A 24,688-nucleotide genomic window follows, 5' to 3' on the forward strand; every position below is an offset into this window, starting at 1 on the left:
TGAACCCTAACGACTCCTGCACGACCTCACGCACCGCAAACATAACTAGATGAACCCCCTCATCCCAGTCTTTTTCAAACTCCAGGCAGTAAGTCCTCAACATAGATTTCAAAGTCTGGTGAAACCTCTCGAGAGCCCCCTGGCTCTCAGGATGATATGCACTGGAGTAACAATGCTTAATATCTAACATCTTCATTACCTGACCAAAAACCTTCGACATGAAGTTGGAACCTTGGTCACTCTGCACAACCTTGGGCAAACCGAACAACGAAAAAAACTTAGTGAGAGACTTCACAATGGTAGGGGCAGTAATTCTACGCAAAGGGACCACCTTCGGAAAGCGGGTAGACGCACACATAATTGTCAATAAAAACTTGTTGCCCACCCTTGTCCGAGGTAGAGGACCCACACAATCAACTAGAATCCGCTCAAACGGCTCACCGACCACTGGGATTGGATATAAAGGCGCAGGAACAATCGATTGGTTCGGCTTTCCTGCCACCTGGCAAATGTGACAACACCTGCACTGCTGTTTCACGTCCTTTTTCAACCCTGGCCAAAAAAAATTCCGTAAGATACGGTCATACGTCTTATTGACCCCCAAATGTCCACCCAGAGGACCATCATGAGCCAAACAGAGTATCTCGTCCCTATACCGACGAGGTATCACAATCTGATCAACCACGCTCCAATCATCATGCCAGATATATCCAAGGGAGACCACTTTTGCATCAGTAAGCCCTCCCTTAGAAAATACCCCTTTGCTGTGGAATCCATATCCCCCTCAGGCACCGCGCAGTCGAACAGATCAGATAAACCTGGATCACTCTTTTGCTCCTCAACCAGCCGGTCACGTGACAGCGACACCGGCCCATTTCCAGACACTATCCCATCTTGAGATGTAGAAACACCCTTCACAACACAGGATCCATCATCCTGATCCCCAAAAATGCCCAAACATCCCCAAACTTCGCCTGGCTCTTAGCCATAGCCCTCGTGACAGCACAAGCTGCGAAGACCCTCGGATGCTGCATAGCCAATCTATCAGGACTCTGCACCATCGGAACAGCCGTCACCTCAGGAGTAACTAAAACTCTACCTCCTGCCAAGTCATTCCCCAAAATCACAGAAACTCCCCCAATGGGAAAACACGGCCGTAACCCAACAGTCACCCGGCCTGAAACCAACTCGGACTCGAGACTCACGGTATGCAAAGGCACTACCATGTCATCCATCCCGAATCCTACCACAGGGACACTTGACCCAACCGATGATTCCCCAGAAAACGGCAGTACACTATCCAATATAAAGGACTGAGTAGCACCAGTATCACGCAAGATGGATACTGGAACTCTATCACCCCCATCCTCCAGAGAAACAAAACCATTCATGATGAACGCAGAATAATTCCTACACTCATCAGACTCAGGCACCTCAGGTACCACAGGTGCCTTCTGTGTACCCACCAAAGCCACAGGCTTTGCATTTTTCTGCTTCAGAACGGGACACGACTTTAACATGTGCCCTCTCCCTCTACAATAGTAGCACACAGGACCTTCCTTAGTCCTCAAATTTCCGTCAACCTTATCAGCTCGGACCTCCCCGTATCAACGTGCTGCCACTTGCAGGCACAGAAACACCTTTGACACTGCCACCGGCGACACCACCACGATCAACCGGCCGTGCACCAAAACTATAGGATCGCCCAACAAAATCAGTTTTATGAGTCAATACATACTCATCTGCCAACACCTTAGACACCTCATTCACCTTCTGCTCATTAAGGTAAGTAGTAACCCTCTCAGGGAGACAGTTCTTAAAGTCTTCCATAATCATCAAGGCCCGCAGTTGCCCAATATCCTTCACTCCTTGAGAAGCGCACCACCTGTCAAAAAGTGCCTCCTTCTCCCTAGCAAACTCCACATAAGTCTGACTATCAAACTTCCTAAAGCGTCGGAATTTCTGCCGGTACGCCTCTGGAACTAATTCATAAGCCCTTAATACTGTAGACTTCACACACTCATAGTCCAGACTACTTTCAACAGATAAAGACGAGTACACCTCCCGTGCTTTACCCACAAGGACACACTGCAATAGCAAGGTCCACACGTCCCTAGGCCACTTCAAGGACAAAGCCACCCGTTCAAACACTGTGAAAAACTTGTCCACATCCTTCTCACTAAACGGGGGAACCAGGCGGATGTTCTTGCTCATATCAAACTCCTGTTCCCTAGAAGAAACCCGGGAGGGATCCAATTCCTTCTCCCGCAGCCGAATCTCTGCCCTCTTGGTTTCCTCCTCAGCCCCACGCAGCTGAATCTCTGCTCTTTTGGTCTCCTCCTCTGCTCTTTTGGTCTCCTCCTCTGCTTTTTTGGTCTCCTCCTCTCTCATTGCCAGCTCTAACTCCTTCAACCTAATGACTGCCTCCATGTCCTGACCAGACTGAACAGAAGGTGGGGGACTGTCTGCACAGCCAGGCAAAACCCCACCCTCCACCAACGCAGCCCACAACACCGATTTAATGGACTGTTTCTTTGAATGCTTGTTAATAGGCACGCCATAGTTCTCTGCCAGAAAAATCAAATGCTCCTTCGTACATCTATCAAACAACTCCCGACTAGGAGCCTCAATAAAGTCCTTCCATTTAAACTCCATATCAAATGTAGCACCAAACCACCAGCTAAACCCTGGGCACCAATGCTACCACAAACAGGGAAGAAAAAATTCCCTCACAACACAGACTGCCTCAAAGCAGGGAAGAAAAAATTCCCTTACAACACAGACTGCCTCAAAGCAGGGAAGAAAAAATTCCCTCACACACACAGACTTCCTCAGTCACCAGAAGCCTACCAAAAAACCCCCCAAAAACGTCTAGGGTCCTCAAAGCTTCGATGAGCCCCCATTTTGTTACGACTCTCGAATGCAGGTACTTCTGAGCCGCGTAACATAATTCAAAAACCAGGTTCAAGTTCAAAAATAGTTTTAATTATTCAATGGAACACAAAACCCAAACCTGATTCAAACAACCCAGTCAGGGATATGGATGGACTGACAAACAATTTAACAGTGCTCCAGCCAGCCACGTGATGGACCGTTGAACCGGAGACTCTAAAACCTGCCTAAAGAGATATAACCCTGAAACAAAATACACGAAAACACTAAGTTCAGCCCTTATCCGTCCCAATTCAATATTTGTTAACAAGTAATGGTGAAAGTACACAAAGTTCTATGCCATGTGGCCAGCTCACACCAGCAGTCTGCTCACAAGTCAGGGTCGACGAAGAAGAGAGAGAATCCTGGGAGACTCTGGTATTTAAGCTTCAGATGAGTCACCCGTCACCTGACGCAGCTTGGCCAATCGGGTACAGGAGCCTTTAACCCCTTGATTCCAGACTCACAGCCACGAGGCCTGCACTCGGGAGAGAAACAGAGAAAGGTAAGTACATAGCATTCACCAGGGGGGGGGAGCGCCTAACACTTATGACCTTCAAATAGGAGGGTCATAGTTTAAAACTGCATAAACATCTGGTGATGCTACATATAGTATGATGCATGCAGTCCTGGCCAGCTCATTACAAGAAAAATACAAAAGTATTCAAAGGTAGACAAAAATGCTGGAGAAACTCCATAGATGCTGCCTCACCCACTGAGTTTCTCCAGCAATTTTGTCTACCTTCGATTTTCCAGCATCTGCAGTTCCTTCTTAAACAAAAGTATTCAATATTGCCTGGGATAGAGAAGTTGAGATGAGGAAAGAGTGGCTCAGTTGGGTTTGTTTTGGAACAGGGAAAGCTGAGGGCAAAATCAGTTGATAAAAATAAAATTATTTGATGGAGGCCTAAAATGTTTGGGATTTGAGGAAATGTTAATTTATTTGATGAAATGGTGGAGGATTCACTGCTGAAATAATATTTGAATTAGAATATCTGACCACATTTAAAAAAAGTACTTGGATGAGCCATTGACCTACAAGACCATAATGATCAGATTTATCTCAACATCTTTTTGGCTTGCATGGACATAATGAGCTGAATGGAACTTTCTGTGCAATGGATTTGTATGCTATTTGTGAATTGGCAGCTATGTTTTTCTCATCACAATGTAACAACTCTTCAAAAATATTTCATTAAGTATACAGTGCTTCACCAGGGCCTAAATGAGATAGGAAAGGCATTGTAGTTGGTAAGATTTAATTTAATACTGATAGGTCGATTAGTATGTGTATCGCCTAATGTGGCACTGAGCTACAAATAGCAAAGATGTTAGTCAAAGCAGTGTGACATCTGAAATTTGACATATCCCTGAGCTAGTCAGAGTTCCTGTTTTGATTTTTGCCAGAAAGTCATGATGTGGAAAAAATTAATTTAGAGGGAAATTAATGGAAAATGAAAAGCGGAGACTTCACAGATTTGCTTCGAGATTTTATTGCATGATATCATGGAGAGATATCGGTTGAATCTGTTGAATATTATTCAACAACAGAAGGTTAATACGTTAAACACAACACAAGGGCATCTTGACATCATTCTATCTCACCGTTCAGGTGGCCCACTCCACCACCCTCTGAGGCAGAGAACTCCACAGGCATGTTCTTGCAACTTTGTCAATAATGACTGATATACCTGGTGCATACCATTGTTGAGACAATGTGTGTGCATCCCCCCTTTTCCAATGTGAGCCTGTCCATGGCTAGGCGGGACAGGGGCAAAAATACCCGACCAACAGGGTGGACACAGACAATGGGGTCTTGATAACACCCTGCTTTGCTCCAGGAATTATTTTCCTGGAGTGAATGCTAGGCTCTGGGCATCCTGTAACTGGACTACTTCAATGCTAACCGGGTGCTTTCTTTGTGCTGCAGACTTAAGGGCCTGTCGCACTTTGCAATTTTTTCCGGCGACTGCGAGCATTAGTGACTGACGCCCGTAAAACCATCAAGTTGTACGACATACATGCTGACGTATGCTGTCCTGCGGGTGACGCCTGGTTAGGGTTAGGGTCAGGGTTAGGGTTCGGGCTAGGGTTAGGGTTACGGTTAGGGGTAGGGGTAGGGGTAGGGTTAGGGTTAGGGACCACAGATGGGCTGTAAAATATTCTTCCTTCAATGCGTAGATTAAAAAAATTAATATATTAAAATTAATACAATAAAATCAATTGTGCAAATGAAAAGATGTCTGAATCGTTCAGTTTTATTTACCGATGTATTGGTCCGTCACCGTCTCTAACTTTTCAAAGGGATGGATTCAGTGAGTGTAGACTGAACTCCCCTCTCCCCTCCACCCCCTCTTCCCCCCTCCCACCCATGCCTCCTTCTCCACCCCCCCCCACCCTTCACCCTTCCCTTCTCCCCACTCCACTCCTCCACCCCTTCTCCACTCCCCCCCATCCCCTCACATTCCCTTCTCCCCCACTCCCTCCCTTTCCCCCATTCTCCAACCCCCCCTCCCCCCCACTTTCCCCGACGCCCCTATGTCTGCATTTATCCCATAGTAAATCCCATAGATTTCTAAACGCCTGGTCTCTTTCCGCAGTCCATACTACTCTGGAGGGCTTAGTCTGCAGGGTGGCTGGACGCAATGCTGCATCTAGTTCCCTCTAGTAATTGTCGACAGTAACCCACCATGCCTAAGAAGGAGAGAATGTAATTCTTCGTCTTTGTGACTGGGACGTCCTCTATTGCCTTTATTCTATCTTTTCCCAGTCTCCTTCTACCTTCCCGCGGCTGGAATCTCAGGCACTGTACTCTAGGCTGGCAGAACTGTAATGTTTCCAGGGATACTTTATGCTCTCTTCCTGCCAAATGTTGCAGCAATTTAATTGAGTCTTCTTTACAATCAGGACCTGTCACAGAGGCTACCAAAAGATCATCGACAAGCTGAATCAAAGTAGACCTCTCTGATAATTGACATTCCTCTAGATCATTTTTCACTGCTGCGGCATATATGGCCGGGCTTTCAGTATACCCCTGGAGTACCAGAGTCCAGGTGTATTGTTGATCTTTGTAGGTAAAAGCAAACAGGAACTGGCTGTCTTTATGTAGGGGTATGGAGAAAAAGGCCGAACATAGGTCAATTACTGTAAAGATGTCAGCATCCGCCGGTATCGATGACAGAATAATATTGGTGTCGGTACTAAAGGAGCAATAGGGATCACTATTTTGTTAATAGCTCTTAGGTCTTGGATGAAACACCATTCATTACATCTTCCCACTTTTGGGATTAGCAGAATAGGAATATAGAATAGAATAGAATAGAATAGAATGCCTTTTATTGTCATTCAAACAGGTTTGAACGAAATTTCCGAAGCTCCGAAGTCGGGTTGCAGCCGCGCACCACCACAGCTCTCCCCGCTCCGAAGTCGGCCAGCTCTGCGATGGCGAGTCCGCAGGCTCCGCGACTAGAGCCCTCAGGTTGGTTCCGGTTGGAGGCCGCCGCCGGCTCCGCAATGTTTGGCCCAATGACACCGGAGACCTAACAGGGAAAAATAGATTAAACGGTTTCCCCCCCCCCCCCCCCCCCCCCCCCCCCCCACATATAAACAGCTAAAAAATAATAAAAATTAGAACCAAAAACATACATCTAACGGGACAAAAATAACAAATTTAAAAAAGACAGACGGACTGCAGTCAAGCCGCACTAAGTAATACTAAGTATTACACAGACTTTGTGTTTTCACTAATACTACTTGTTGTAATAAAGATATGATGACTCCGGGGTCAGTCGATACTGTTTTAAACATGGCAAGGCAGCATTCTTTTTTAAAGTCACTTTATGTTCAGGGGCTGATTGCACATGCCCCACATGATTCTTATGCTTTGCCCATAGTTCAGCGGGTACTTGGACCAGAGCCGAACCTTGACGGATCTCAATGGGCAGCTGTTGCTTTTCAAAAATAGTGTCCCATTCCTTTCTGACCCATGTGATCTTTCCTTCTGTGTCATTAAACAAGTCAATCCGGATCTCTCCTTTAGCCATTGACAACTTTAAAACATGAATTGACTGTTTGTCCTTCAGCCTTTTTATCATCTCTCCTATTTCTACTGCTGTTGCTGGAGTTCTATTAGCTATGGTCAAGTGTGACTCAGAAGTGTCTCCCATCTCAAATCGATCCCTTTGGTTTTGAGAGAGGTGGACCATTATTCCTAAGTCCGGGACCCCAAAGAACAAATAAGGGGTCACTGTTAAATGTTCGAGTTTATTCAACCAGGGGGAGACTCTTTCCTGGTATCCGGGATTAGGGAGGCACATATATAATGCAATACAATGCGTTCGCTTATGTTCTTGGCTGGTTTCAACAAGTTACTGTAAATACTGGCCTTTTGAATCCTGCACTCTTTGCAGAGCACAATTAATTTGATTAACCAATTGACTGTACGGATTGCTACTCAATTTCCAACAATATAGGATGGGCATCTTTTGCCCTTGTTCTTAATTAAATGTAGCTATTGATGTGTCTGCATATGAGGGAGTCCATAAACATACCGTCTGCAGTACAGTATAAGGCTGCTCCCAGTTTGCACAGAGCCTGTCTTCCCGGTAATGGGAGTGGGGCTATTCTAGAGATCATAAAAATATCTGTAAGGGGCTAGACACCCTCCCTTTCCATGTTCACGCGCTGTTATTACATTTTCCCACAACTTATTTTGCCATTCTAGGTTAATCAATTTATAACTTGAGCTTGGCGGGGCAGCAAACAATTTACTAAAGTTTGAACAGCTAGAGACCCATTTTCAGCTAGGGGCACTCCGGCATGTTTCTCACACTTACTCTTAAATCGGCTATGAAATTCAAGATCTTCTCGTCTTTGTGTTGCAAGCATTGCACCACCTCCCCTATGTTTTCTCGCTCCCCCCATTATAGCCCCCTTTCCTCTGTGGGCCAACCAGTGAGTGAGGGACTCATTTCTCTGAGGCTGCTGATCAACATGTTGCTGCCACTTGCTTTGGTATTATAGACACAGGTCCCACATTTCTCTCTTTCTGCTTAACACCTTTCTCCTCCTCTAGCTGCTGTCTTTTCTCCATCCCCGCACATTTCCTTATTGTTTCCAGCAATTTTAGTTACACTTATCACTCCAACTATCACTAATAACACTTCCATGGCAAATATTAATTGTACTCCCATCTCGCCAACCCATTTCCTTTTTAGAGATGAGTAGAACAGAGATAGTTTACAACTTCCCCCATCCTGCCAATCTCCATTTAATTGATCAGCTAGATTACCATAAAAATTTACCAGACATTAGTCATCTCTGTACTTCTTTATTACCATAATTGCTGGCGATCCCAGTGGAACAATGGGATCTACCTTTTCCCAGTGTCTTTTGGTCTTTTTTTTTATCACCTTGGCAATGTTCTTTCTTATCTGCATCTTTCCCTCCTGGACCACCTGTTTCTTTCCCTCCTACCTCTCTCCATCAGTAGGATCAGATTTATCCGATTGACTACTGTTGTCTCCCATATTCTTTTCACAAATCTGTTAACCAAAAGTTAGGTTTCCGCGGACAATGTCTATAATATTCTATTCACAGTTTGCATGCACCGGTTTTACTCCGTCCGCAAACCTCGAAGTCACCTATCAATTTTTATAGCATGCTCTGGCACATGCTTTAATTTATCCTACATCCAGCGTGAGTAAATTATCTTCTCCAATATTCGCCTCACCCCGCAGACCCACAGCGTGACTCACCAGCCAGTTAAGCTGGGTTGCCTGGGGGCTCTCCCTTCTTTCTTTTTGTCCCTTTTGCTGTGGGGACAATTTTATATTTCCCTTTTATTTCCCCTTGTATTTGTTCGATTCCATTTACAATTGGATCTTGCCGACTACACCAAATTCTGTGGAAGACATTAATTTAGTGGGATATTAATGGAAAATGATAAGCGGAGTCTTTGCAGATTTGCTTCGAGATTTTATTGCATGATATCATGGTGAGATGGCTGCAGTAAAACTGCTCACCAGTTCTCTGACTTCATAGCAGAATTAGCCGACAGTTATACTGTGCAGTAAACAACTTTTGTTTTTTGTTAGATACAGCTATACGAAAATATACTATCTACTACATGGGTACCAATTATTTCAGTGGTCATAACCTACTTTTCGCTTATGTTAATCTTATTCAACAACAGATGGTTAATACAAGTCAAACACAATACAAGGGCATCTTGACATTATTCTATCTCACCTTTCAGGTGGCCCACTCCACCATCCCTTCTCTGAGCCAGTCATAAGCTTCCCATTTACAGTAATATTTCTATGGCACAAGAGGTAGGGGGCGCGGATGATCTACTGTAACTCCTCACAGAAAGTTAAACAAGCTTTGTTATCTCATCTACAATTTCATGTTTACAATTACCATCCACTTCAACACATTCCCAGACACGAGGTAATACGTCTAATCATACTTTGCCAATTTCCACAAACTACTTCTGCACCTGGTCAAGCGAGAGATGACAATTGTCACATCCAAAACATCCTTTTGTTACCTTGTTCAATTCCAATCAAAATTAAATAAGGAAGGATATTAATTTTTCTTCCACACGTGATATGGATAAATGCATGTGAATAGGTAAGAGCATGGAAATAACCAGCAGGTCAGACAACATCTGTGAAGAGAGAATGATTCTGGGCAATGACATTTCATACGAATTTGGAATTATTGGAATTTGGATAAGCAGATTTTAAGCTTTGACCTGTGACCCTCCAGTTGTTTGTCACTTTAATTATCTCGCAAAATACAAAGTGTTTAATAGCAGCAGGTCAAGCAGCATCTCTGGAGGGCATGGATAGGTGATATTTCAGGTCAAGACCATTCTTCAGACTTAAACTTTAATACTACATTCCAATCCCTCTCTGACCTATCCGAGTATGTTTGCAGTTCCAATGCAATCCACAACAGGCTTCAGGACCAATACCTCATCTTCTGATAGGCACTTTATAACCTTAAGATCTAAGCAACAAATTCAATTTCAGTAATATCCTTTCCTTGTTTGTACCAGAACTAGTTATGTTGGGCTGTAAACTACCCAAGTGGAATATAAGGTCCTGTTCTTCCAGTTTGCATATGGCCTCGCTCTGGCAATGAACGAGGCCCAGTCGAGAAAGGTCAGTACAGGGATGGGAAGGGAGATTAAAATTGTTAGCAACTGGAAGTCCAGCAGGCCTTGATGGACACAGCAGCTTTACATTACACCACTATTACTGCAATTTAAAACGTATTTGTTTTCCCTGTGAAAAGATTTGGAACTGAAATATTAATTTGTTTCTCTTTGCAGATGCGGCCTGACCTGTTTAGTATTCTTTGTGTTTTCTGTTTTTATTTTGGATGCAGAGTATGTGGGATTAGGCTGAGATAGATCAAAAGTGAAGTTCTATTATATGGTGGAAGGGAGGGAGAGATTAAATGAAAAAAGATGACTGTGAGTTAACAAAAAGAAAGTGTAATTAAATGATTACACAAAGAACTTGGAAGGAATGCTGGAAGTCTGGAATACAAATGTGGTAAATGTTCATCATCTGAATTTGTTGAGTTGTGATGCTGTAATATTGACATACAAAGAGCTGCAGATGCTGGAATCCTGGGCAAAGCACAGAGACAAGAAATTAAACTGAATTGTAATTGGAACATAAGGATCGCTGCTGTAGATTGAAAGGATGTGTTCAGTAAGTATCCTGTAGCTGCTAAAATGTGGGAAGGAAAATCAGCGAATTGTTTCATATTTATTGTTGGAAAGGTTTCTGTATGAATGGAGATTAAATAAAGAACTACCCCCTCCCAGGGTAACTACTGTCTGTGCAACAGTACCCAATGCAGGAACCAATATTTTGAGGGAAATACTTTGAAAGACAAAATCTACTGAATTACTGGCAATGATTAATTCAGACAGATTTTTATTTTTCCTTCAGCAGAATGATGCAAAGGAACCATTTTTTTAAGTCACAACTTTAATCATTATATAATCATCAGAATAAAGATTAACTTAAGTCCATCTATTTTAAATAAAACTGTTCTGCTTGTCATTATAATGTACTACCATTTACATTTGAGTTTTGCAATTTGTCTGGTGTTGTTAGTGACATTGACTTCTACAGAATCAAAATTTTGAAAGAGACAAACTATGCATTGAGAAGAGTAATTCATATTCTGAGAGCAATAAAGGTATAAATGGTTCAGTATCTGCACAATAGATGGTTCAATGGACAAGGTTTTCTCACAGGGAAATTTTTTTCATTTGTGTATATTCATTTGGAGAATGTACAAATCTACAACTTTAAAATTAATCTGTATATTGAACGGAGTTTGTGTGCTAATTTTATTACTATTTTGTTTCTTTTAACTTTTCTAAATTTGGTGCTTTTGATTTTCCCATATGGATTATATAAATATACAATTATTTTATAGAATTGAAGTACTATACTAATACCATTAAAGTTATAAAGATACCGAAAGAGGCTATATTGAAGTTGGTTAATATATATTGAATTAATATGGTATTGATTCTTAAAGATCACTTTATAACATAGAACTAAAACAGCACAACACAAGATTAGGCCATTTAACCCACAATGTTTGTGCTGAATGTGATGCCGTTAAACTGGTTATATTTATGTTAAGACTCATATAAAGCTGGTTTATCTTGCCCTTAATTGTAAAATTGGCTAAGATACTGGAGAAACCTGTAAAAATAAATTGCCAAGAGAGAGGTAGATCTTTCTTGTGACAAATAGTAATCAGCCATTATATTAGTTCAATTGTGTGATTAGTTCAATTAGTTCAATTGGCTTGTTGTGGGAGATTGTGGAAAGGAAAAGTTTCCAGAATAACAATGATAAACAAAATTGCTTCATTGTAATCTTTCTTCAAACTAAATAGACTAGATATGAACGAATTGAGGACATTCTATTGTAGAAATAAGGGAGGAAGATCTCTAGGCCATATTTCAGAAACTAGTCATTCTCACTGAAAGCTTGGGATAAGTAACACAGCTTTGGGAAGATGAGAGGTCACCTGCTGAAGTGAAGGATAATGGTTGGGTTGCTCCTGGGCTTGGCCAAGCGGGCCATCCGCGAGTCAAGGTGCCAGACGGTGGAGGGTTTTACCCGAGCCAGCTGCCTGCCCCTTTTCCGGGGATACGTCCATGCCTGGGTGCGGTTAGAAAGGGAATACTGAGGGAGTTCCGGGACCGCTGGGCTCCGCAGGGTGTAGAATGTATCCTCAATAAGGATTGTATCATAATTGTATAATAGTTTATTATGGATATATGTTTGTATTGTATTATGATGGTGGGTTCTGGCTTGTTTTATAGTAGTGTAAATATTATTTTTTAATAATTGAATACATTTTTTGATTAAAAAAAACAAAAAAAACAAAAGTGAAGGATAAAGTATATGTATGTTCAGGTAAGCATAGCAACAGAGAAGACAATCACAAGAACTATAACAGGATCTTCAAAAAAAAACATTCTATGGTTCTGAGTTCTACATTAGAGGAATAAACAGTCTGTTTCAGATTTATTACAAAATAAGTCCAAAATAAGAACATAAAAACATAAAGGCAGAAATAGGTTAAATGTCCACTCATGCTTTCTTTGATTGATCTTCCATCTCAATTCAGTAAATTTGCTTATTCCTTGGTGTTTAAAAATAAATTAATTTTAGCCTTGAATACACACAGAGTACTCTAAGACAGTGTAACCTTGGGATATAGGGAGTTCTTTTAATCTCAATTGTAAATGACCACTTCTTTATTCTTGATTACAACCCTCAATTCCATTGTGTCCAAACACAGCGTCTGGTAGTGTATTGCTCTCAGTTTTAATGTAAAGCAAAACAGACTGCCTGAAAGGGTGTTGAATGTAGAGAGAATTTACACCACGTGGAATGTGTAACACCATGAAACAGTTATTACTCCATTGTCATTTACCCTTGCTCACTGTTGCCCTCCACTGTATTGATACCATATACACACATAAAATCCAATAGTGTAATCCTACAATGGAAGCCTAAATTGTGCTAAATTAAAGAACAGGATCTCGTATATAATCTCATGATTAGTCCCCATGCAGTAGACCAGGACAGATTCTGAACATTAGAAACCAAGTAAGGATTTAAAGGATAATGTAGATTCAAGGATTACAAACGGTTGTGACATTGTGAATAGTTCCGGAGGTTGTTCAACAGGGACAATATTATTTACAAACTATTAGTTTTAAATACTCACTCATAGCAGAACTACTGGCTCTTTCTTTATGCAGAATTTCACGAGGCTTCTCCAAGCCACTGCAAATAACTACACCATGAAGGTAGCAAAACACTAGATAAAAATATTTCCTTTGTCATCTGTTGAATGCAGGATGATAATGATGATGATCTTGCTGGTAAATCTTGACTGTTCCAAGTAGAAACAAATCCAGGATTATTTAAATACACTGTTAAATGTGGAAATCTCGGACAGTTTGAATGATTCAGAATGCTGCACTTATAAATTTGTTCCACAGAGTGCAGCAGTGGAGTTCAGTCATTGCAAGATTTCCCAGCATTTATGCAGTGAAGTCAACCCTTGGATCATGTGGTAGTTATGAATCTATTGATTTCAATCTGACTTGTATGGCAGCAAAGATGAAGCAAAGTGGAAGGCAATATTTTTAAGAAGTGCTTCAATTTATTCCAGAGATGTTAATTATTTATATGTTTAGGTACTTTTATCATTTAATAAAATATAATTACTTAATTTGGAAAAATACTTTAATTTGAATTGATTTTAAATATCTCTGTTTGACAGTTTTAAATCAAGTTTATTAAATTACCCAGAACGTTTGCAGTTGCCAAAACTGGGAGAAGGCTCTTCTATTTGTTGAAGTATCTAAGGGTGTTTTGGGGCTTTCTCGGCATGCTGCAGGGTAGGCTCAGTTGGTGTTTGAATCCACATTGATGAGATCCAGGCTGGTGAGATTATCCCTCTGCATCTGGGCCTGGTAAGTAAAAAGATCACTGACAATGATTCTGGGGATAGGGCCAGTTAGGTTAGATTTGTCCCAACGTAGAGATGTACGTTCATCCACAATTCAAACAAATTACAAAACAGGGATGAAGCTCTCTTACCTTTTCACTGTTGCTGTTTGTTTTGCAGCTTTACTGCAAGAGAATTTACTCATATTCTCTTGTGCTATGACACAAAACTTGGGATTGAAATTCATCTTTAGCTTCTTGCACATAAAGCATAAAGCAGTAGCTATAGATTGATTTCTGGAATTTTGTACTATTGATTTCAATAGAACTTGTGCTACGGAAGGTGCATTTTATGCTCCAGTTTAATTGGCTTTTGTGAGCGCAGCACACATATGACAATACCATATATTTTTGATTTTGACAGTGTGATGGTTGACATTATCCAGAGCAATGTTAACTAAAAAAAATGGGTCTCATTTGAGCAAAGTGGAACTCTAAACCATCTAAAATGGATCAGAGCACTCAAAGATTTTTTTAAAAACCCTGAAATTAGTAAGGGATTGACAATCATTATGGAGGATTAGTTGAATATTGGAAAGGAATCAACTAGAAACAAATTAATAAGGTGCCCATTTGGGAAAATATATAGTAACCAGGTAAATATAGGTAACTAATAATCCATTAGATTGATTTCAATAGAGTGTTTAATTGTTGTAAGTACTGAGGGAGGAACAATGAAAATCATAGTTGCAGCAGCATAACAGGCAATACATACTGATCAATTATAATAATCAAAAAGATTCAAAAAATTAATAGCCATACTACTAGGTATCCATAATCGTGCAAAAACTGGTCCATTGTGAAACCAGAGGCACAGTCCATAGAAGAACATAATTACTGAGGTTAGTGTTGTGTAGTGTTGAAGAGCCTGATGGTTGTTGGGAAGAAGCTGTGCTTGAATCTGTGAGTCACAGTTTTCAGGCTCCTGTACCTTCTACGGTAGGAGTGAAATGAGAGTGTGGCCATGATGCTGTGAGTCTTGGATGATACTGGCTGCCTTTTCAAGACAGCACCTCATACAGTATAAATCCTTTCGATGGTGAGGAGGTCAATCCCTGTGATGCGCCGGCACTCTCTTTAATTTCCTTAGTTCCTGGGAGTTTACATTGCTGAACCAGGCAGTGATGCAAACAGTCAGTGTGTTCACTACCAAACATCTGTCGAAGGTCAGTAGCGTATTTAGCAACATACTGAATCTGATCAATCTATGCAAGTGAAGACATTGATGAGTTTTCTTTGTCATTGCATCGATGTCTCGGCATTTAATAGCAAGCAAGTCCAATTATTAAATTATTCGATTAGCATCTGAAATTGTGGACCAACGATTCAGTGACATTATTTTTTATTTATCTCCATCAAGATATTAAAGTTAAAGAAAATAAATTAAATCTGTAATGTAAAATAAAATCAGATTCAACAATGGTACAGTTGGATTATTAAAATATATTCACCTGGTTCACAAATTCCTTCATGGAAAGAAATATACAATGTTTCCGCTGCCTGGGCCCAGATCCTATACATGAATCTTGTGTTACTATAGAAGTTATATAGAATGTATATAGAAGAAACACGTTACTTCTTAAATCTTACCAATATGCTTAAAACATTTAGTAAAGTTCGCAAATGTCAGCTTTTTTGTGTGCTCAGAAGTCAAGGCCCAAAAACATGTTATTGTTTAGTTAGAACATTATAGTAACTCAGAAATTGGAGATAAAAGACAAGGACAGTACGAGGTTAAAGTTGGTAAAAACATGAATGCTAATGAAATTACAATAAAACGCTGCATGAAAGTCTAGTTCAGTGAACATTTGGAGAGTGGCCGAGCTGTACTATCTCTGAATGTTCCAGGCCCAGATTTGTGCAAATTAAAGGCTTCTCGCCTTCTTGAAGAATTCTCCGTGTCTGTGTCATTTATATCTTAGAATTTGAGTCTTGTAAACCACGACATTACTTAAACTCATATTCAATTATAGATGGACAATGAATACTAGCAGTATTTGTGACATCTGACTCCCATGGCTGAATAAAACAAAAAATATATAAAATGAAGATGAGATTTCCCAAAAGCCTTCATCAGAATGGATTTTGCTTTACAGAAGAGATTTAACAACCTTTCTCGTGAAAAATTGCAAACAGCAGTGAATTTCAGGAGAGAACAGTTACAATGCTGAGGAACTGGTATATCCCATTGATTACTGCCACAATTTATAATTGTATGTTAACATTTTTAGAGATTCAAGTAGATTGGTTAAGCTTGTAGGTGACACCAAACCAGAAGCGGCAAGTTATTATTCAATGACAGGAAATGGACACATATTTTTGGGATTGTGACGTAAATCTTCAAAGATCGTGTCAAATAGGTCAGGCAAAAAGAAACAAAAAATAATAAGCGTCTAACGTTCTTGGCTTGTTTGATTTCCCCAGAGGAGAGGTTGCAATAAAGCTTTTTTTATTTGCATGAAAGACTCGGAATAACTTGCTGAGATTTATAGTGAGCTCGTTTAGTTATAACAACAGTTCTTCCAACTGCTGCAATGGTTGGTAATTGCTCATCATAATTTGGAATTATAGTTCTATTTTACGTTATTTTTTAAAGTCGCTATTTATTTTAAGGCTTGTACGGCAGCATTTTTGGACCTTAAATCGTGTGGTGTTCGTTCTCGAGTGCTTATAAAAGATTATGAATAAACAAAAGGCGGTGGCAAACAGGGTCAACTTTGGACTCTATATAAACCCACGCACCCCCGCTCTATTAACTGGAGTGCATAGCAGTCAGAGTGAACGAGGACAACGAGGAGAATCTGTAATCTCATCCGTTGCCGGTGCGGGATTCTCCAGGCACTCTGTGACAGTGATCCAATGGAACTACACAGTTTATATTCCATATACGTCTCGGTTTATTTGGCACTGGCGTGCATCAAGAGCAGCGAGTTTAAGCCTCTGTCCAGTCTCAAGTGGAAAAATGAGACACAAATTCGGATTGAAGCGATCAAGAAAGCCATCATGGAACAGCTGAGACTCGAAAGCCCTCATATCTCCGGAATGAATATTTCTAGATCGGAGGAGGAGGAGATGTATAAACTTTATCTAGAGCGTGTGAGACAATCCAGTCAAAATACTGGCTTGTGGAACAAAAGATCTATGAGGATACATTCTGTCAATTCGATTATTCTGAAGGGTAAGCGTTGGTCCACTTCTGGAGTTTCACTGCTCAGTCAGGGGTGGGATGGAGCAGAGGAAAAGTGTTCAAGGTGGCTCATGTTCAGCGGTGGGTGATCACTATTGAATCTCCGCATGAAAGTACAATATATGCCAAACAATATAAATGTTAACAACCCACAAAAGACCACAAACTCCTGGAGTAACTCGGAGGGCCAGGCAGCTTCTCTTGGTGTGGGAGGGGGTTGGGGTATGTGGGGGAGTTTGAAAGGGGCACGACAAAGCCTGTCAAGTAACAGAAGGGGAAAGGACACAAGGCGCTGGAGTAACTCAGCGAGTCAGATAGCATCTCCGGAGAACCGGGTCCCAAGTCTAAACGTCGTTCACGGAAATCAATGTACCATTCTTCCCTGCCTGTGCGTTCCCTCTGTATCAATGCTGTTAAGGTTCCTCCGCTCCAGCGCTTTGTCTCTTCTATGTCATATTGTGTCTGGACTGGATAATGCAAAATGGTAATCCACAGGAACTCAGGGTTGGCCCTTTAGATTCAATGCGGATGCTTGGCAAAGCAATCACCAAATCAGACTGGTTTCTCAAGTGCAGAGGAGACAGTATTGCAGACAGCATTGAAAGAAAATGCAAGGAGCAGAATATTATCATCTTTCGTTGTGCTTTATCAGTTTTTCAAAAACAAGCCAAGTTCCTGGAATGCAGTCATGCAGGCAATAAATACAAATCTAATTAAAGTGTTCAATTATCTCATAGACTGGCAGAGGAAAAATGAAGTTTATAATTGGTATCTTACATTGTGTTAGATACAATTGAACATTTGGGCGGCACGGCGGTGCAGCGGCAGAGTTGCTGCCTTTACAGCGCTAGAGACCCGGGTTCGATCCTGACCAAAGATCATAGGGCGATCTTTGATCCTGATTGCTGGTGCTGTCTGTACGGATTTTGTACCTTCTCCCGTGACCTGCGTGGGGTTTCTCCGGGAAGCTCCGGTTTCCTCCAAAGACGTGCAGGTTTGTAGGCTAATTAGCTTAGTATACATGTAGGTATGTTGCAAAGCCTACCTGAAGCGTCGCTGAAAATCTGTCCCAGCCCGTGTGCGCGATTTTGGCGCCGTTTAGAGGGGGGCGGGTTTAAAACGCGATTTCCCCTAGGCTGTTCAAATCGCGGTTTTTCAGCCTAGTTGATTATTAACGAAAAATCGCTGGAAGATTCCCTCGCTTGAGCTATTATTAGTTTTAAGGGCTTTCCTTACTTGTTATAGTAGTTTAAAAATTAACCTCTAAACCCCCGACCGCCGACAACGGGCCAGATCTCATACAGGGGAAAACGGAAGGTAGGCTGTATATTTTTACGTTAAAAAGGGCTTCTTAAGATCCCTTTATACAAAGTTTAAAGTTGCGAGTAGCTCATTTTGGCCCCATTATATCCCGCAGTATTTTTCTGGGTATTTGAGGGCACAAATCTACCGCAATGTGAACGTTCTAAACCAGCGCGTTCACAGGATCCCACTAGAAAGCTGATTTAAAATGGACTTTAATTTACAGCAATTGAACACTGAATTCCTTCCATTTGGCCTATAAATTAATGTAAATGAGATTTAAAAATCATGTTTTATTGTGAATTATTTGTGAATATTAATTGGACACTTAGGCTATTTAAAAATGTTAATCATTTATTAAGAAATAGATAGATGTTTAGATCTAGTAATTGAAGTTTGGAATTAGCTACAATTGGGTAACTAACTAATTATATGCTTTAATTTCAGGTCATCCAAGTAAGATTATTTTATATTTGTTTCAGCATGCTTCAATCTATGATAACTGAAAATTTCATTCAGTTCCCTTAATTTTTAAGAAAGTTATGGGCTTTTGACTGTCCACGATCACAGCTTTTTTGTTATCTCCATAGAAAATCAATAGGGAACAAGATGCTAATTTCCGAGTATGAAAATGGCCATAACTTTTTAAATACTTGAGATATGAAAGTGAATTAGGTGTCAAATTAAACTTATTTTTATGCTTTATCTGATGGGATAAATTGCAGACTTGATTTTTAAAATCTCAAAATTTTGTAACATTGCTAATACATGTAAATTGTCCCTAGTGTGTGTAGGATAGTTGCACCGTTTCTCACCAGCCGATATGTCACTTATATATATCACAAATAACAGATCACAGGACTAATCCCTGGAGAACATTATTGGTCGTGGACCTCCAGCCAGATGGCACCCTTCCACCACTGCCCCCAATATCCAGTGTGTTAGCCAGATCCGCATACCAAGTCACCATGCATCATAATTTTCTGAATCAGCCCACCATGAGTGAACTTGTCAAATGCCTTACCAAAGTTCACGTTGACATCCACTGCCCTATCTTCATCCATCACTTTCTTCATTTCCTCAAAAAAACTCAATCTAGTTTGTAAGATGTGACCTCTCCCAGCCAAATCCTCTCCAATAGCTTCTCTACTACTGATGTGAAGCTCTGGTCTATAATTTCCTAGATTATCTCTATTTCACTTCTTACACAAAGAACCAACATTGGCTACTTCCCTGACATCAACCATGGCTATCGTGAATACGCAGATCTTTGTCAAAGCCCTAGTAATCTCCGCTCTTGCCTCTCTCGGTATCCTGGGATATAACTTTTCAGGCACTGGGGCCTGGTCTCCAAATTTGAGGAAGGACATTCTTGCTATTGAGGGAGTGCAGTGTAGGTTCACCAGGTTAATTCCCGGGATGGAGGAACTGTCATATGTTGATAGAATGGAGCGGCTGGGCTTGTATACTTTGGAATTTAGAAGGATGAGAGGGTAACTTATTGAAACATATAAGATCATTAAGGGTTTGGACGCGCTAGCGGCAGGAAATATGTTCCCGATGTTGGGGAAGTCCAGAACCACGGGCCACTGTTTAAGAATACATGGTAAGCCATTTAGAACGGAGATGAGGAAAAACTTTATCACACAAAGGGTTGTGAATCTGTGGAATTCTCTGCCTCAGAAGGCGGTGGAGGCCAATTATCTGGATGCTTTCAAGAGAGAGTTAGATAGAGCTCTTAAAGATAGCGGAGTCAGGGGATATGGGGGAAGGCAGGAACGGGGTACTGATTGTGAATGATCAGCCATGATCACAGTGAATGGCGGTGCTGGCTCGAAGGGCAAATGGCCAACTCCTGCACCTATTGTCTTTTGTCTATTGACGATCTTTTAAGGACCAACACCACCTCCTTCTTGATCTCATACTGCCATAGCATATTAGTATACCCCACACCAATCTCATTATGCTTTATGTCCTTATCCTTGGTGAATACCACTGCAAAGTACTAGTTTAGTGCCTCACCTACATCCTCTGACTCCAAGCATAAATTCCCTCTATCTTTGAGTGGTTCTTTTCACTATTTAGTTACTCCCTGTTTTTTTTTAATATACATAAAAAAGCTCTGGGATTTTCATTAATGCTACTTGCCATGAAAATTAATTGGATTATCCAACCAAATATATTAGTTTGTCATTTGTGAAACAAAATATGTTGGTTTTATGCGTGTATGTTGAGCGTGTTTTCATATATGTTTTTTGATCATTCTTTCTTCGAGTAAACGATGAACTTTCTTGCTAATGAGTGTAATGGTGCTACATCTATGAAGAGAGGGATAGATTTTCCAGAATGAGTTGTAGGCTGGAAAAGTTGGATTGTTTGTTGGTGGCCAGGATTAATCTATTTATCTATTTTTGTACACTTTTAACATGTGACCACTCTGTGTGTGGGCAATTGCAATCAGTGCACATGTACTGCATATCACATTGGAAGGAAAAGAGCACCTATAGGGAGTTCATGGCAAAAAATGGTGACGTATTCAATGCATTCAGAAGAGAAGCGTAGGAAAGAACTGCAGATGCTGGTTTACACCAACGATAGACACAAAATGCTGGTGTTACTCCAAAGACGTACAGGTTTGTAGGCTATTTGGCTTGCTATAATGGTAAATTGTCCATAGTATGTGTAGGATAGTGTACAGGGATTGCTGGTTGGCATGGACTCGGTGGGGCAAAGGGCCTGTTTCCGCACTGTACCCCTAAACTAAACTAAACTCAGCGGGTCAGGCAGTATCCCTGGAAAAAAGGAATAGGTGATGTTTCAGGTCGAGACCCTTCTTCAGACTTCAGAATAGAACTGCAGGGAGTGGAAAATAACAAGAATATCATTATGATTATTCTTGAAATCTTGACAGTACTAAAGCTATGTCAATAATCTATTTTGCATTTCACTAAAGTCTTTGGATATTTTGTTTTCTTATGATATTGGTGCAAACTACTTTTATGTGGCCATCTGTCCATTACCAAGATAACAATAACTGGAATGATTTCAATCGTGGAATGGGACTTCAGTCACACTATTTCAGTCACACCATAAGGGCGGCATTGTGGCAGAGCAGTAGAGTTGCTGCCTTAAGGGCCTGTACCACGAGCATGCGACCTGCATGCGGCAAGCGCGACCAAACCGGAAGCGGGGGCGGCGCGTAGGTCGAGTGATCCCCGCACAGGGCCGGTCCCAACAGCATGCGCCTGCATGCGGTGAGCGCGAGCACATCGGAAGCGGGGGCCGCGCGGAGGTAGAGTGAGTGACGTGAAGTTTGAGCGAAATCCGTGGGAAGTTCGCGTGTGATGTACGGCGTCAAGACGCTGCGTACGGCGTCAAGACGCTGCGCACGCCCGTCGAGGCGGTGCGTACGGCGTCGAGGCGGCTGCGGGCCGGCAGGCCATTGCCGCGCGGAATTTTTGAACACGGTCAGTTTTTCGGAGCCCCGTGCGATGTCGGGACCAGCTCCGCACAACTCCATACGACTCCGGCGATCGAAGTGGGACCGGCCCCGCGAGGCCGTATGGCTCAAGCGACCATGTTAGGTCGCACTTGCCGCATGGAGTCGCATGCTCGTGGGACAGGCCCTTAACAGCGCTTGTAGTGCTGGAGACTTGAGTTCGATCCCCACTATGGATGCTGTCTGTACGGAATTTGTACGTTCTGCCCGTGACCGCGTGGGTGTTCTCCAAGTTCTTCGGTTTCCTCCCACAATCCAAAGATGTACAGGTTTGTAGGTTAATTGGCTTGGTATAAATATAAATTGTCCCTAGTGTGCGTAGGATAGTCTTAAAGTGCGCGGATCGCTGGTCGGTGCCGACTCGGTAGGCCTGTTTCCACGATGTATCTCAAAACTAAACTAAACTAAATTTGATTCAGAGACAAATGAAAGGAATGAAGCAAATTCTGACAGAGCACAGCCACAGCGAGTAAAGCACGAGAGAGAGGCAAATACATTAGCTACTTCTACAACAGAATTGGGTGGCCAAAAGCAAATGCCCCACCAGCTTCTGATAAAATGATGAATAGAACTGAGATAATAGGAAATGGGGAATTGAAGACATGAACTACTGAATAATACATATTTTTCTTACTTTTGTAACAGGAACAATTTTGGAAAATACAAACAGAACAAATGACTTGAACAACAACAAACAACACTTATACTTTAATGTTTCCATTACCAACAACCTACTTGTCTTTCCTAAAGTAAAGATCTTGAAAGGTGAACTTAAATTGTACAAGCGCATGGATCAGAATTCAAATTCACATCAGAAAAGGATAAGGATAGATGGAAACCCACAGCTTGTAAGAGTCTACAAATTATTCAAGCCAGCAACCAAAAGGGCAGAGATACAACCTAATTTTCTTGGTTCAAAGGTCATTCCATCAAATTCAGAAAAGGCTGAAACCTTTGACATTCGAAAAACTGTGGAACATTGGATAAATTACCCACAGGAAAATTATGGCCTTGAATTTGAGCTGCTTTCCTGGTCTTCTGGACATAAACATGGTTCTGAAGATAAAGCGTCTATTGAAGTAGAATTGGAAATAGAAGTACAAAAGGTTTTTAAAGAAGTTCGGACACGTCGTGAAAGCTATACCGAGGACTGCCAGGGAAACCAAATACATTGTTGTAGGCGATCGCTACATGTGTCTTTTGAGGAGATTGGATGGTCAGACTGGATCAGAGCCCCATCAAGTTACAATGCCTTTTACTGTGATGGCACATGTCCACAAAAGTACAAACTTGCCACAATGCATACACTGATCAAATCAAAGATGAATCGACTATCTAATGGAGCTATTCCAGCTCCCTGCTGTGTTCCTGCATCCTATGAGCCACTAACTTTGCTCCATTTTAACAGCAATGACAAATTAATACTCACAGCATTTGATGACATGATTGTCTCCAAATGCCATTGTTCTTAATTTTATCAACAAATTTCCAATTTAGGTATTTATTGCAAGAATATTTATTGATTTTTATATGCTTTACCATCTGCTGTAAAATAAATTTTATCGTGTCAAGTGTCACTTCAGTCCCCTCAAGTAACATTTCATTTTAGTCAATGTGTTAAATTCAAATAAATATTCCGTCTTTATCTACTTTTCTTGATGCCCCACTAAAGATGCTTACGTCCGAGTATTCACATTTGCAGTTGCAGCAGGGAGTGAATCGATTCAAACATGAAATGTAATGGAAGTCTTAGTGAAATAACTAAAACCTGGATGTTGATTTTCTTTATGGCCTACTATACTTGACAAAAAACTCTTTCTGCACATAAATCCTACAATAGCGGAGTGAGAGAGTTGCAAATTGACCACCAGCCAAAAGGAAGCCTCCAATCTTCACATTCCATCACTTGAATGATGTCTAGAATTTTCCACATGCTTTTGTGCTGTCACTGAAGTGTATTCTCTTCATTCAACAGGCAGGAGACAATAGACAATAGGTGCAGGAGTAGGTCATTTGGCCCTTCGAGCCAGCACCGCCATTCACTGTGATCATGGCTGATCATCCACAATCAGTACCCCGTTCCTGCCTTTTCCCCATATCCCTTGACTCCGCTATCTTTAAGAGCTCTATCTAACTCTCTCTTGAAAGCATCTAGAGAATTGGCGACATAACAGTTATTTTGCATTTTTAGTTGAAACAAAATTTAGGTTCATCAGCAAAGGAATGATATTTCCAACTAACTTTGGATAAAGCTTCCAACGATGATCTAGTGATCCTTGTGGTGACAGCAATTGCTTGAGGAGCCAATTCCAATAAACAATTCTCACAGAAAGCAGAAAGAATCAATCTTTAATTATCCCTTTAAACACTGTACAGAATATTGGAACATGTATTTGTAATTCAAATAGGAGCACAGCTTTCATAAATAAACCCTCTAATAAATAATTAATTTTGCATTGCAATCTCTTATTTTTTGATATGTGCAGAAATATGCATATGCATACATCAGAAAATTAAAATCTGTATACTTAAAATGAATTTTTGAGGGTCAGAAAGTTTACTTTTGAATAATCTATCTATTTATTACTAACACACTCATCTTGTTTGTTTTTATGTCTGTCTGTGCATGTCTGTGATGGTGCGTGTCTATGAGGAATATGACCCTGAAACTCCGCCAAAATGGTACATGATAGCGCT

At 41.1% G+C, this 24,688-nt stretch overlaps 1 protein-coding gene across 1 annotated transcript; it reads left to right on the plus strand.

Moving 5' to 3' along the window:
- The first annotated feature begins 16,767 nt into the window (after positions 1-16,767).
- On the plus strand, positions 16,768-24,381 carry LOC116975137 (bone morphogenetic protein 2-like). The gene is made up of 2 exons (XM_033023904.1): positions 16,768-17,181; positions 22,637-24,381. Exons 1-2 carry the CDS (start codon positions 16,863-16,865, stop codon positions 23,461-23,463), a joined length of 1,146 nt encoding a protein of 381 aa, XP_032879795.1. The 5' UTR covers positions 16,768-16,862; the 3' UTR covers positions 23,464-24,381.
- The last annotated feature ends 307 nt before the right edge of the window (positions 24,382-24,688 follow it).

This window comes from Amblyraja radiata, chromosome 1 (genome assembly GCF_010909765.2).
Source record: "Amblyraja radiata isolate CabotCenter1 chromosome 1, sAmbRad1.1.pri, whole genome shotgun sequence".
In the NCBI taxonomy this organism is placed as follows: domain Eukaryota; kingdom Metazoa; phylum Chordata; class Chondrichthyes; order Rajiformes; family Rajidae; genus Amblyraja; species Amblyraja radiata.

Coding starts and splice junctions, on each gene's coding strand:
- LOC116975137 (XM_033023904.1), top strand. CDS start 16,863: ATGGAACTACACAGTTTATATTCCATATACGTCTCGGTTTATTTGGCA. Junction 17,182..22,636: donor CAATTCGATTATTCTGAAGG/GTAAGCGTTGGT, acceptor CTTTTGTAACAG/GAACAATTTTGGAAAATACA.